The sequence below is a fragment of the Drosophila erecta genome, unplaced genomic scaffold (genome assembly GCF_003286155.1).
Source record: "Drosophila erecta strain 14021-0224.00,06,07 unplaced genomic scaffold, DereRS2 tig00000055-arrow-pilon, whole genome shotgun sequence".
In the NCBI taxonomy this organism is placed as follows: domain Eukaryota; kingdom Metazoa; phylum Arthropoda; class Insecta; order Diptera; family Drosophilidae; genus Drosophila; species Drosophila erecta.
Window position 1 is genome coordinate 8,953,502 of NW_020825200.1, and position 13,367 is coordinate 8,966,868.

General features: G+C 48.4%; 2 protein-coding genes across 4 annotated transcripts; one reads left to right on the forward strand and one right to left on the reverse strand.

Annotated features, from left to right (window-relative positions):
* Positions 1–553: 553 nt before the first annotated feature.
* Positions 554–10,370, reverse strand: LOC6543310 (transient-receptor-potential-like protein). Of its 3 annotated transcripts, none has more exons than XM_001969121.3 (14): positions 10,222–10,370; positions 8,404–8,534; positions 7,963–8,108; positions 5,705–5,942; positions 4,435–4,577; positions 4,007–4,379; positions 3,710–3,944; positions 3,002–3,275; positions 2,539–2,931; positions 2,255–2,450; positions 2,027–2,191; positions 1,744–1,963; positions 1,352–1,688; positions 554–1,296 (listed from the first exon to the last, which is right to left on the reverse strand). In XM_001969121.3, exons 2-14 carry the CDS (start codon positions 8,431–8,433, stop codon positions 672–674), a joined length of 3,375 nt encoding a protein of 1,124 aa, XP_001969157.1. In that variant the 5' UTR covers positions 8,434–8,534; positions 10,222–10,370; the 3' UTR covers positions 554–671. The 3 variants fall into 3 exon arrangements, with proteins under 3 accessions (XP_001969157.1, XP_026835105.1, XP_026835106.1); XM_026979304.1 differs by having other exon boundaries at positions 1,744–1,966; XM_026979305.1 differs by lacking the exon at positions 10,222–10,370 and adding an exon at positions 10,099–10,112 and having other exon boundaries at positions 1,744–1,966.
* LOC6543252 lies at positions 6,308–7,261 on the forward strand. Its single transcript, XM_001969122.3, has 2 exons — positions 6,308–6,561; positions 6,620–7,261. Exons 1-2 carry the CDS (start codon positions 6,507–6,509, stop codon positions 6,961–6,963), a joined length of 399 nt encoding a protein of 132 aa, XP_001969158.1. The 5' UTR covers positions 6,308–6,506; the 3' UTR covers positions 6,964–7,261.
* Positions 10,371–13,367: the final 2,997 nt, after the last annotated feature.

A 13,367-nucleotide genomic window follows, 5' to 3' on the forward strand; every position in this document is an offset into this window, starting at 1 on the left:
AACGGAATTTGTATTTATCTTAATTCTGACTGAGAACCGGGATGTTTCTCCCCAATAAACATAATTCCTGCGCTTATCCCCGGTGAGTGTCAGCCAAAATAGCATCAGGTTTCATGCAAAACACACACAAGCACCTGAAACATTGTCCCCCCCAAAAAATACGCACACGTCCTGAAACTTGGAACGTTCATCATGTTTCCGAGTCACTCGGCGCATATAAAGTGTGTTTAGAGTGGCGCATAAATTTCAAATGCCACGCGTCATCAAAATCAAATGCCAGCCGCAGCTACCAGGCGCTCCAACTTGGCCAGGACCTCATGCGGCAAAAAGATGTGGCCCAAATCAATTGATACGACTTCAAATTGAATTTATAATTCCTTCGTTTATCCGTCGACTTGTTTATGTTGTGCCTCAATTGCCTTTGATGCTTCCGGCTTGCGACTTTACGCACGTTTTCACCGGAAAGAACTAAGTACCGGAGGGTCCTTCATGTCAAAGGTCGCTTCACTGGTCATATGCAAAAGCCATCTCGCAAATAACAAGCGCCTCCCACTTAATTTGCCTAAATAACTTCATTCCTTCTTTATTGATAGATACAAGTATATAGCTTTATGGAAGGCATCTGGCGGACCTATGTAGATTTATCACCCGTGTCCATGCCACAATCACATTTAGTTTCGATGCTTTGGCCGCTGGGGACTCGTGCTGGCAATGGAGCTAATTTCGGAAGCATTATCCCTGCCCGAGTGCCCGCCCTTCTCGTCCAGATCGACCACATGAATGTCGAAGTTCGAATTATCGGAGTGCACACCATCTGAGGTACGAGTGTTGCCCCGGTGGCGCCCTTCCATGGAGAAGGGGGCGTGGGTGGTGGGCTTATGGGTGGATGGTGGAGCAGCAGCTGGGGCTGCAGGTGCTGATTTCTTTGGAGGAGCAGGCGCCGAGTTCGCTATGAGTTTGCTGGGACACAGAGGAAGCTCACGGTTGCGAAACTGGGAAAGAGCAGTGTGGGAAACCCCTGGAGTTGGACCCGGAGTGGGAGCTGGAGAGGATTTCCTGCTGATCTTCAGCTCGGGAGCTGTGAAAGACCGGACGTTGTTGGCGGCCATTGCCCGGGCAGGCACGGTCCTGAGTGGTGGCCGCCAGGCGGCCTTTATTTTGGATTTTTCACCGTCGCTAATCTCAGCACTGATTTGGTTGAGCAGCTCCAGCAAGGTGCTCGACTTCTCATCCTCGAACTCGATGCGAATGGGCGACTCCCGACCGGAGGGACAACCTGGATTGAGCATTATGAGTCTGGGCAACGGAAGAAACATTAGTTAGGGGATTTTACAGAGAGTACTTGTCCCACCTCTTGGCCTCTTCGATGGCTCTGCTCAGGTTCTGGAGGCTCTTACGCTCGTCTTTGGTGCAGCGACCTATTTGGGAATCCTGGGCAGCACGGAGCACCATGTTCCACTTGTGGGCAGTGGACTGCAGGAGTACGGTGCGCGCCACTCGCTGGAACCGCTCCCTGGCGGTTTCTTTGGCCGGCTTCGAGGGTGTGGACTCCACCTTGATCTCCCGCATGTCACCCTGCCCGTTTACATTCCCGAAGGCATCGGGTTCGCAGCCATTTTGCACTGGTGCCACCTGGAAGCCCTTCATCAACCGGCGTTCCCACACTTTTATGCGCCGCGGTCGTGGTTCTGAAAGGATCCTAGACATGGTACTCCATGGATGTGTGAAAAGAAGTTAGCTTACGCCTCTCCTTTTTGTTGGCCGAGGATACATCCATTCCGCTGTTCTCGAATATCTCGAGCATTTCGTAGCGCATCGTGTTGATCTCGCTTTTGACCTCATTGATGTCGTCCTCCGAGACGGGATTATCCTCGAACTTGCGATGCATGGCAGCTACGTATCGCCAGACCAGGGAGCGCATTATATTATCGTACTCGCTAAACTGCTCCTGTTCTTTTCGCTTCTGCTGAAACGAAAGCGCCATTTCTCCAGTTCAAATGGGGCTTTAAAATCCTCAGTTTCTCACCTTGGAGCGCTGTCGATCGATGGTCTTGCTGGACTTGCGGAATATCCTGATGACCCACTTGACGGAGGGCAGGACATTGAAGGGCGGCGGCAAGGTGGCACTGTCCTCGAAGTAGCTCATCCACAACTTGGTACGGGCGAACTTCCACTCGGTGTCCGAGTGCTCCTAGAAAGAACAAAAGAGTGGAATAACCCTTACATAGGAGCTGCAGGAGGCGTCCGAACATACATCAATCATGGCATACGAATTGGACATCATTGCGATGAGCAGATTAAGCAGCACAATCACGTTGATGACGCTGTACGAGCCAAACATGAGCAGTCCCCAGAAACGCGTATACGACTTGATGCCACTGAGCTCGAAGTCGTCCAGCCCGACCATCCCGAAGCTGGCCCAAAAAAGTGACTGCGAGGACTCGAAAAGGCTGCGGGCACGGAGATGGGGGACATGGATTAGCGCAATGAGTGGGCAGCAACCGGCCGGAGGCCAATTGGCCTGCTGACTGGACTTACTTGCCAAACCGGCGCCACTTCATGCAGGAGTCGCCGTGTGAGCCCCAATCCGCCTCGCCACCCGGCAGCACATAGCACTTGCTCTTCTCCAGGGCGGCGAAATACCAGAGCAGTTGGTTCAGTCCACAGGCGAAGGCGAACAGCACCAGGGTGTAGATGAAGAAGAACTTCACTATGTCGATGACCATGCGACCCAGGGAGATCTGCAGCGGACCCAGGTGCGGATTGATGCTGAACAGGTGCACCAGCTTCAACGCCGAGAACACATTGGCCGCCGCAAAGAGTCCTTCTGCTATTAGTTGTGGGTCAAAGTCGTGCCATTTCTCGCGGGGTATATAGGCCATTTGCGGATCTCTGGCGATTTCTGTAGCCTGCTGGATGTAGGCGAAGGCTCTGGAGCAGCATAGTAAAAGGAGGAGCATATGAAGAGGATTCTGTGAAATCCACACATTTAGAGACTCACCTCAAACACATCACACTCACGTAGAGACTGTTGCGCAGAAAGTCGATGAAGTTCCACATGTTGCGCAAATAGTTCTTCATGCCCACGGCAAATATCTCCTGCACCTCCTCCCAGACAAACCCAATCACGTACAGCACCACGAGGAGCTCCAGTTTGCTGGGTGCCTGGCCCCGCTGACGCAGCTCCTGCTCCGCCAGCTCCTTCTTCATCCTGGCCGTCCCGAAGATGCGCACAAAGTCATCGTCCGCCCGCTGTGATACCAGAATCAAGATGACTGCAAGGCAAACAAAGGTGAGTCCGCAGCTCCGTTTGTTATCATAAAGGAGCTGGAGGGGAAGGAGCTCTTAATCGAAGGAAGACGCCTCCTGCACGTAAAGCCGTTTCTTATACCCTGCAGTTTTACACATCACACATCATGATGAATGACAACTCTGCTCCTGGCATATGCTAATAGTTTTTATGAGCTTAAACTATTGTGGTGTATTTTAATGTAATAATTATCATATTAGCATATTATTATGCTAAGCTGAATACCCAAATAAACTTTTAAATTAACTCCATAAGCAAATGAGAGTCTTGACAATAGAAAAAGTTTGCTGGTAAATGCATCCATCCCACAGAGGGTACCTGACCACGGCGGAGGAGGAGCCTCCTCCAATGGAGCTCATGCTGTTTGCCTTGTGCAACGACCGCACTTGACATACTCACACAGGAAGAACAAATAGGAGGAGGCATGGATCAGGAATTTCATAAAGGGCTTGCGCATCAACTGGCCCGTCCGGCAATTCGGGGCACACATGTAGATGAGGCAGTAGAGCGGGAAGAGCACGGCCACCTGCCCGATGCAGATGACTTTGTCCACGATGCTCTTGCGCCGGAATCCGGGGAGGCCGTCATACCAAATCGAGGACAGTAATTGCTGAATATTCGAGTGCGCAACGAACTGTCGCAGGAAGTGGAGAATTTTAGTAGCAGCACCATGCTGGAGACACAGCCCGGAAATACCTTTTTCTGCTTATAGGAAATGGCCTGCACCAGGCGGGTCAAGCTCATCCGGTCGCCGGGCTCGTAGCTCGACATCTGCGGATCATAGTTCAGGATGATGGCCAGCTCGTTGGAGGTGCGCGTCTGATCCAGCAGATCCACGGCGAACTTCTGGCACTGCCTTCGCAAATCCATGTACTCCGACTTGCACTCCTGCTCGGTGAGCGCCAGGTTCCTCAGTTCCCATGACAACTGGAAGGCGGTGATTATGGGGTCGTTGGAGGTCAGGCAGATCAGAGAGGGGCTGCACAGCGCCCGGTAGATGTTCACCCGGGAGAGCGAGTGCCTCAAGGAGTCCTCCGCGGTCAGGCGTACGCACTCCTCACAGCCGCAACTATGAAACCAGCGATTACTAGTGGGTTATGCCCATGTGGGGTAGACCAGCTCACCGTATATCATGTGGCACTGGCACCGCTGCTCCGCGGTCCAGCAGAATGCGAAGTATCTCAAAGTTGTTCTTGTGGGCGGCCAGCATCAGAGGTGTGATATCCGGCGCAAACATAGCAGTATTTATGTCCACTTTTTGCCAGCTCTGTGGAAAGGAAAAATAATTACATTTTTAAAAAATAGTGCAATACGGAGACCTAAAATCACCTGTTAAACGAGTTGAACTACGACCTACAATTATGCGAGATAGTCAGCAGCTATATGATTCAGTAAGCTACTTGTTATCAGTTCTGCGTTACACGTAACATTTTATAAAAAAGTATTAGTAATAATTAAGTGAATAATCGGTAATTATTTTGTTCAGCAAGCAAGTGAGATAATTAGGTATTATTTTATACGGAAAGAAAACATGTAACATTCCTTTGAAAAAAGTGTCAGTGAACGTAAAACAAAGCACACTGGCTCGCATGACTAAACTACATTTTGTCAATCTCGGTGGCTATTTCTCCGAAATGGCCCAAAGTCATTCCGAGAACGGCTCAATAGCCCACTCGAGGAGCGCTGTCTTCATCGTTTTGTGGATGTTGTTAAGCCTGTTAAACGTTTTATTGCATATGCGCTACAATAGTAATTTTCACGCTCCAACGGCGCCCAATGGCTGCCTAATGAAGCGTGCCAGTGTGCATAAATATGAGGCCGACGGAGCCCAGACGACTTTATTTGCAATGGGCGTAAACCGTATCCCGTGCTGTGTACTCCGTATGCCGGAGTGGTCCGGAGGTACTGGATTTTCTGAAGGAGTGGGCGGATGTGGGGGTTCTTGGTCGTTGGCCGCTTATCGCACACTCCCAATCACTCGGCAGTCGAGATCCTGCGAGTACGTGCCCAATGGCGAAGATGATCCCGATGGGTGGGCCACTCCAGCTACTCCAGCTACTCCGGCCACTCCAAACGCCTCACGCTCCTCGCACGGAAACTGATTAAAATCGTGTTAGCCTCGACTTACAGGCCCTCAACGCCTACGGACGATAATGTGGGCCACAAATTAGCTGAGCACAGCAGACAAAACCGAGGATGCACTGGGAAAAATGCCCTGACCTAAAAGAGGGATCTAAAGCCCCATTAAGATGTGTATCTCAAGGAATCAATCCAAGCCTTCGTCTCATTAGCCAGCTTTTAATAAAAATCTAAATTTCTGAATTGCTGGTCGAAGTAAATTAGTAATTTAGGATCAGGCAGTCAATTTCTCCAGGTGTCTGTGCAGTGACTTACGTAGGGCTCGCCCTCCTTGTAGATAAGCTCCTCGTGCTCGAGCAGTAGCTCCACAGCCTCCACGAACTCCGCATTGATGGCGTGCAGCAGGGCGTCCTTGGTCTCCACCCCCATGACGACGAGCAGCTCCACCATCTCCAGGTTCTCGTTGTCTATTGCCAGGGTGAGCGCCCGGCGGCCCAAGGGGTCCATGCAGTTGATGTTGATGTGCTGATGGCGCAGCGCCTTCTGCAGGATCCTGCAATTATTCGAATTTACTTAATAAAGGCGGTGGCATTGCTGCTAATTGGGGCTGGGGTCCGCCATAACTTTTCCTTTCTTCGCCTCTGCCCAGAATATGCCCCCCATCGATTCCCTATGTCAAGTGAAAAGTTGGAGTCCAAGTTTCTAATTACATCGCGGCCGCGGCCTTCGGAAAACTTTCCCAATCAATTGGGCTCCAAACAAGGGACGCATATCGCATCTGTTTAGCAGCGGCCAGAAAAGAGAGCGCAAGGTGGAAAAATCCCAAATTGTGTTGAAGTACTTTTTCCAACACTACAGTGGTTGGTTGACTGTTGGCAATTAATCGAAATCTGGTTACCCTGGAGGTGAAGTGTCAAAACGTGTTTTCATCTGCCAGTCATTAAGGGCAGAAATCTTTGATTTTACGAACGTTCGTCAACATAAATTGTTGTACTAAATTCAAAGAAGAAACGCAATCCGCTTCCAAGACGCGATTACAGTGATTACACACTACACCCGATATTAGGCAATTAAATTATTTGTACGCCCCAACGCTTGACTAACCCAACCATATCCAATGGAAGCCGTAGAGGGTAAAGGCTTGGTCATCAAAATGGCCCAAAAGAACAAGGGTGAGCCAACAGGCTTAACTGCCTCGGTGTGTAAAGTATGCAACCTTCAATCTTGCAGAGACCCAAACTGTGAAGCTGATGGCCGGAGGCGGGATGGCCAACAACTGGTTTACCCCGTCGGCATATGGCGCTGGTGGTGTTTCATTTGCGAGCACTCCCATGGCCTCGCCATCGCCCATTCCGCACCACAGTGTATCGTGCCAGTTCTACATGGACCGCGAGGAGCAGCTGTACCGCCGCGCCTGCGAGATGAAGGGCATCCGGGTGGAGCGGGTCCACGAGATCCGCGAGGAGGAGGACGACTCGAACGGCTCCGAGGAGGAGCCTACTAAGGCCATCCGCTACCGCTACACTCTGGACGAGATGAAAAGCTTCAACCCCTATCGTTTTATCAACTTTTAAGTGTTCCCAAAACGTCTCGAGTATCGTCCATGTCGCCACATTCCCATTTCCATCCATATCGCATCGTCAGTATAATCGTATCCACGTAGGGTCCATTACTCGGTCTAGTTTCGTCACCATCCCCTCAATCCACTCAAGATGCCAGCTTGTAGCTGCACCACCCATGCCTCCAAACCCAAACCCACATGGGAATCACACGAGAAACTTGAACCCAGCATACCAACCATTTGCTTGTTGTTACCGTATAGCCAACTCGATGAAAACAATAAAGAATTGTTCATAAATGACATCCTGGCATGTAAGCAAAGGTAACGACGTCTTATTGCAGGTCAGGCAACTGAAGTTATCCAAACAGAAACAGCGAATTTATTGAAATGAGTTGTATGAGTGCATTTGATATTTATAATTTCTTTGCAATAGGATTCGTTTGTTCAATTGAATGTGCGCGAATGAGTTTTGAACGGCTTTAAGTGACAACCGAAAAGTATCTGGATAATTTGGCTTATCTCGTATTCATTGCCGGCAAACGGAATTAATCTCGCATTTATTAAAGCAGAGCCGTAAACGAGCCTAAAGTATCCGGGTCGAAGTCCTCATATTGCTTATTAAGTGGCTGGCAGGATACCAGTTGGGTAACCATTGCGAGGCCCGCGGCAGACGAGTGTGCAAATAATGGAAGCCACCACCGGCACCGCATCCAAACACCCAAGGAGGCTCCCGATGGGATTTATGGTGCCTGTGCGACCCAGCCCAGTCAACACCTGGGCTTCCCTGGGCGAAGCCACCAATGGAGCTCGTGATACCCCTCTAAAAATGTGGGCTCCCTACACTCGCAGAAATCTGTTATTTGTTTTAGCTGAGGCTTAAATACATCAACACAATTTAAGTCGATTGGAAGCATTCATTCTTTGCATACTAATGCCCGATTGTGGTAGAAGTTTCTTGCAGTGCATCCTCCCACCCAAGAAGGACGTCGGAGGCGTGAAAAGCGCCACTCACCTGCGCACATTCGGCATATCGCCGCGCTCGACAGCCAGCAGGAACTTCTTCTCCTCGAGCAGCAGAGGTTGTGGTAATCCCAGTGGCACACAGCACCCGCCCACCGATTTGGGGGCGGCGGAGGCGTGGCTGCCGCCAGACGATACCTGGCATATTTTAAACAGACAGGTGAGCAGGAGCACACACGTATGTGTGCATGCCGATGTGGCGGGGAAATCGTGTATGCGGAATTGCAAATAAATAAAAAATAAACATACAAGAAATTAAGTGCAAAGTGGATGATGCTGGGCTGATTGTCTGGCTTCCATCTAAATGGCATTGGATGCGTTCAGGTAAGCGGCGTTTAGCTAATGCGGGCGTCTTTAAGAGATGCTACTTTCTGGATTCGGATCTGTATCTGTATCTGGATTGGAATCGGATCCTTGGTGGGTTTCTACTTACGCCCGTCGGCAACTTCTTTTTGCGCCCCATTCTAGAGTTGGTGCACTTCACTTAACAGGTTTAGCAAGTCCAGGGTTCAGAGTTCAAAATCCGGCTTCATGTCGCAGGGCTTAGCACACTTGCATTGAAAACTGAACGATATTTACATATATGGCATATATTTTTATATACACAATGGCTAAGCCAAAAAAGTCCAATACTAAGCCGGGCCACATGCAACTTTCAAGTTGATTTTGCTTTTATACACATATATAGTATGCTATGTCCAACTGGTTGTGCGTGTGTGTGCTTGTGTGTCTGGTGGTTTTTGACTTGGTTTATGGTTTCTGGTTTCCGGCGTGCAAAAAGTTTCTATTTAAGCTGTTTATAATGTTTTTCTTTTTATTTCCGTCGCTGGCCGAGCTGGCTAAGCCCATTTTAAGTGCCATCCGCATGGGCAAGATTTAAGTTTTGCCAATTTAGTGAGTTCATTAGACACTGTGCTGTTTCACTGTTTCCCGACTTTTCTGGCCAATTTCAGAGGCCACACTGAACACGGAATTTTTGCACTTATGACCAATTGTTCCACCGCCTTTCTGTTTTGATTTACACTTTCATTGCCACGATATGCAGTTTGTATTAGTTGTTGTGCCTCTCAGTGGATGGTTCACATCAGCGCCAATCGGCTTGCTATTACAAATAATTTCGTTGTTTTCCAATATTTTGCCACAGCCGATGAAAATATTTCCCTCGCATGTGTGAACAATACCAACATGAATATTTAAGAAGTTTTTTTGGGGCGAGGGCCTGCAATCGGTAATCCGCAAAGAAAAAGTGCATTTCGCCTACGTGCTTTTGCTTTAGACTGGCTTTATGCTCCTGCGGACGCGGATGCGGATATGGACGCGGATATGGATGCGGATGCCGCAGATGCAGATGCATTTAAAAGTGTTTGGGCTGGTCATAAAAAATGCAAGTGCTTTGCATACGCGACAAGAAAAAACTCGGCCCCATCATGGCGGTTGTTCCGTAAAAAACACTTCCGGTACCAACAAAAGGCGGTTCTGGCTGCCACAGCGGCCCCAATGGTGCATTGTTTAATTAACTTAATAGAAATATAAGTGCGGAGGACAGGCGAAAATGCGGACGGACATAAAAATGTCGCAATAAATTCGGTTTTATCCGCCACTTCATGGGAAGCGTTTATAAATGGATTTATAGCTGCTCACCTGCAGCAGGTGCACAGTGCGACTTCCCATGGGAAATGGGCTTATATCTGCACCTGTATCTACAATAACTAGGATTATATAATATGGCATTAGCCCATATTTCCATGGAGCATTTCATTCTAATTTCCCCCTCTGTCTGCGCAACCAAGACGTGTTCATTTTCCCTGCAGCCGATTGAAGTAGCACAGTTTTGTGGCAAGACACTGGAGTTCATTTAAACTACAACAAATTCGGAGTATTTTACACAGTTCATAAAAACGGAGAGCTTATCGCGATGGCAGCAAGTTGAATCGAAACTCCAGCAGTCACAAGCCACAAGCTCCACACACAGCCACAACTTGACAACGGAGCAACTAGGAGCAGCCAGGAGCAACCAGGAGCCAACAGGAGCAACCAGGAGCACAATGAATGAAGGATATAGCCACGTAATTCAGTTGGCCCACGGACTGCACTTAAGCCACTTATAGCCAAGCGCACGGATACGTACTTCTTGCATTCCGGCACATAAAAACGTGTGCAATTGTTCGACTCGCTCGCACAATGGACGTTGGAATTTCATGTGACCGGCTTAGGTGAGGACTGGGAATATGAATTGTATGCAGGCATATACTTTATAACAATGCGTTTGGTCACCGAACTTGTTCCAGCACAATGTGTTCTAGTTTATGTATATTTTATTTTATATTTATCTCCCTTCTCTGGCGAAAAACCCGCCGTGAGACAACCCGCGACGCACCGCGAACGTGTGCCACCTGCGAAATTTACACGCTGCCACTAACGCGCGGAAATTTATACCTTTGCCGAGGGCCGAGGGCCGAGCGGCGATGTGGCTAATTTAATTAGACTAAAACGTCAAATATTTGTCACCCATCGCATGGATACGCCTGGAGGTTGTCCGTGCGAGTATCGTTTATTATATGTATTTATATATACAGGTATACAGATGTACGTTTCTGGTGTTATGAATTGCCGGGGTCGAGGGCTGAAACAGTATCAACAAGTTTTCGCCAAGTTCCCTAAGGGGATTAGGAGCCCAACATGTGGAGGGCATGGGGATGGGGGCCACGATCCAGACGGCGACTGTCGGCAATTGAATTACAACTAATTTGCCATGATTTGATTTGTGCTGCGACAGCTATTGTTGGCCATTTGCTCTTCGGGCGCTTTTCTGGCCACAAACTGCTCCACATTTGCGGATATTTTCGTGCTGCCCAATGCAGCGTTCCTAATTTGATTTGGAAAATTCCAGTTCAGCCTGCAATTCAATTCACATTGCTAACCTTCCGTTTTCAATACATTTTCATAGCTCCGTAACCGGTTCAGACCATATCTACGCCTTTTTCTACTATTATACTTGCTATAAATCTGAAATCAATTAAAATGTGTATTGCTGAATTTGTTTCTCTGCTAAAAGTGGCTCGTATTGCATTTATTTGTTCGTAGCCCAAGCTTATCCTTGTAAGTGGTGCAATTCGAATAATTTATTTTACACTTGTAACGATTTTTTCCAATTTTTGATACCCATTAAACTCCTTTGTAGCAGACCTCTAGAGCCCCTAATTTTGTTATTTCATTAGTTTATTTAATTTTCCACTTGCAACCGAGGCATTTCACTGGGCAGCCTTTGAAGGGGCCTGCCCTCCACTGGCTCCTCCACTTCAATTGTGATACAAGGCACTGCTAGACAGTCCAAGAGGGTCCTTCACATGTTCATATGTCTCCGGCAGAGTCAGCCTTTTGACGGGCATAAACAAATTTGCCCCGGCAAATCTGAGCTCTAGATACACAAGCAGTAACCGACTTGCCAAACAAAGGCGGAATTAAATCAAAAATCTTAAAATGGATTTTGATGAGATGGGGCAGAGTGGTTGCTGGATGGACGGGGGGAGGGGGAAGGGGAGGGGGAATCCTTTGGCGACAGACAACAATTGAAGCAGATCCCAGCATCAGCTGAAAAGTCGAGGTTTGGGCCGGAGCTTCGCATGACTGCACGTAAACAGGCGAAGCCAAACAAACAAACAAACACCAGATGAGGTTTTCAGGCGGAAAAGAGTGGAGCAGGAGCAAGGGGAGCAGCAGGAGCAGGAGGAGCAGCATGCCCACACGTAACTCATTTAGTGGCAGGTGGGTTACCATGACTGCGTCTTTTATCAAGCTGCATGCGGTGGGCGAGGAGCTCCAGTTCGAAGCAAAAGCACCCTTTAAGTCGCGGCCGTCTCCATTCTGCCGATTCTCTTGCCGCGTTGCGATATATAAGCACTTCCCCTACTTTTTTTTGCTCCCTATATCTGCTTGTTTTGGCCACGTGGCTTTTAGTAATACACTCGGAAATAATCAATAAACACTCGATAAATATTAGGCAATAAATATCTGTAGAAGCACATCATTTTAAAGTAAATAATAGAGCTTATAACTTAAAAGTTACTCTATTGCAATTGTTACTCTGCAAATGGAAGTAAAAAAGCCAGTTGAACAGCTCAAAAAATGTGAAATGAATTGATGAAGCGTTTCCCAATTGTTTTCAGTGGACCCGAGTGCGTCTGGCTGTGGCAGTCCCAGGAGCAAACAGACAGTAAGTAGCATAGTTACACGCACGCCCTCACACATTTCGCAGCAGGTTATTCTGGAGCAGGTTATCCTGCAGGCGGCGATCCTGGCCGAGGAGCAGGAGCAGGAGCAGGAGCAGGAGTGCCGAGCTCCGGAATAATATGATGCATTTCCATAATTCACCCGGCAGTTCGCCAAACGGTTTGCTGCTTTGCTGCCGCGCTGCACACACAGTGTGTGGCAAATAAAATTGCATTCAATATTTCTCCTCGTTTTGCTGCAGCTCGTTGATGAGATTTTTTCCCATGGCGCCGAACCCACGCGTGCCACGCCCCTCCAGACGTCATATTGTTTGTCTTGCATTAAATTTATGGCGGTTGCGTTGCTGCACTCGCCCTAAATTGCATGTCGGTTATATTATTTCAAGCTGCAAGCTCGCATAATAATGCGCCATCAGTTCGATGCGGTGTGCTTAAGAGCCCTTAAGTGATCTGGAAAAATGATTCTTAAATCCGAGTGGGCAAACAGATTGCAGGAAACAGCAAAAGTAATTGCATAACTCGGTCATAACTCGATTATTCTCCCTTTGGCATGGGCTTTCAGCCAAATATGCCTGCATTTCGCATTCCCCGTATTTCCCTTTTCATGGCCGACTTTTGGGCGCTGCATTCGATTTTCAAGTTCCCTACTTTTCCGATTTATTCTTCTCGACTTGTTTTCTCTCGAAAATGTGCGCCCAGCTCACTGAAATGACGCCATCAAGTGGAAGTGGCATTCTTTAAATATTTATTTTCGCATGCCAATGTGCTGAGGCACTTCCCCTTTAAACAGTGCGAAATTTTCATCAATGAAATGGGACTTTAAGTTGAATCGAAGGCAAGCAAACGAACTTCTTGGCCTGGCCCCATTGTTGCCCAAAAGCAATCCCCAATCCCAATCCCCAAACGGTTCCACGAGCAGGATCAAAAAGCAGTCCTTGCGGTAAAATAAATTCCCTGCAATTCATGACAGTTCAGCTGAGTCCGGGAATATCAGGTGGAAATCGGAGTGGGAGCTGGCGTTTTCCCGCAGTGAAAAGGGGGCGTGGCGCTGCGTACGTGCCGAGATACAAAACTTGCTTGAAAGGATTAGAAAGTCGGGTGTGGAACGCACGTAGCTCCGTTCCTCCCTCGAAGGGCTTAGAAGGCAATCAAAATTAATTGTTTTGCG

What these genes read in the sequence shown, in the direction of transcription:
- LOC6543310 (XM_026979304.1), bottom strand. Translation starts at nt 8,433, where the DNA reads ATGGGGCGCAAAAAGAAGTTGCCGACGGGC. An exon ending in CTCCTATTTGTTCTTCCTGT is followed by an intron (nt 3,276 to 3,709) that starts GTGAGTATGTCA and finishes TTTGCCTTGCAG; the next exon opens with TCATCTTGATTCTGGTATCA. An exon ending in ATTCGTATGCCATGATTGAT is followed by an intron (nt 2,192 to 2,254) that starts GTATGTTCGGAC and finishes TGTTCTTTCTAG; the next exon opens with GAGCACTCGGACACCGAGTG.
- LOC6543252 (XM_001969122.3), top strand. Translation starts at nt 6,507, where the DNA reads ATGGAAGCCGTAGAGGGTAAAGGCTTGGTCATCAAAATGGCCCAAAAG. An exon ending in AATGGCCCAAAAGAACAAGG is followed by an intron (nt 6,562 to 6,619) that starts GTGAGCCAACAG and finishes TCAATCTTGCAG; the next exon opens with AGACCCAAACTGTGAAGCTG.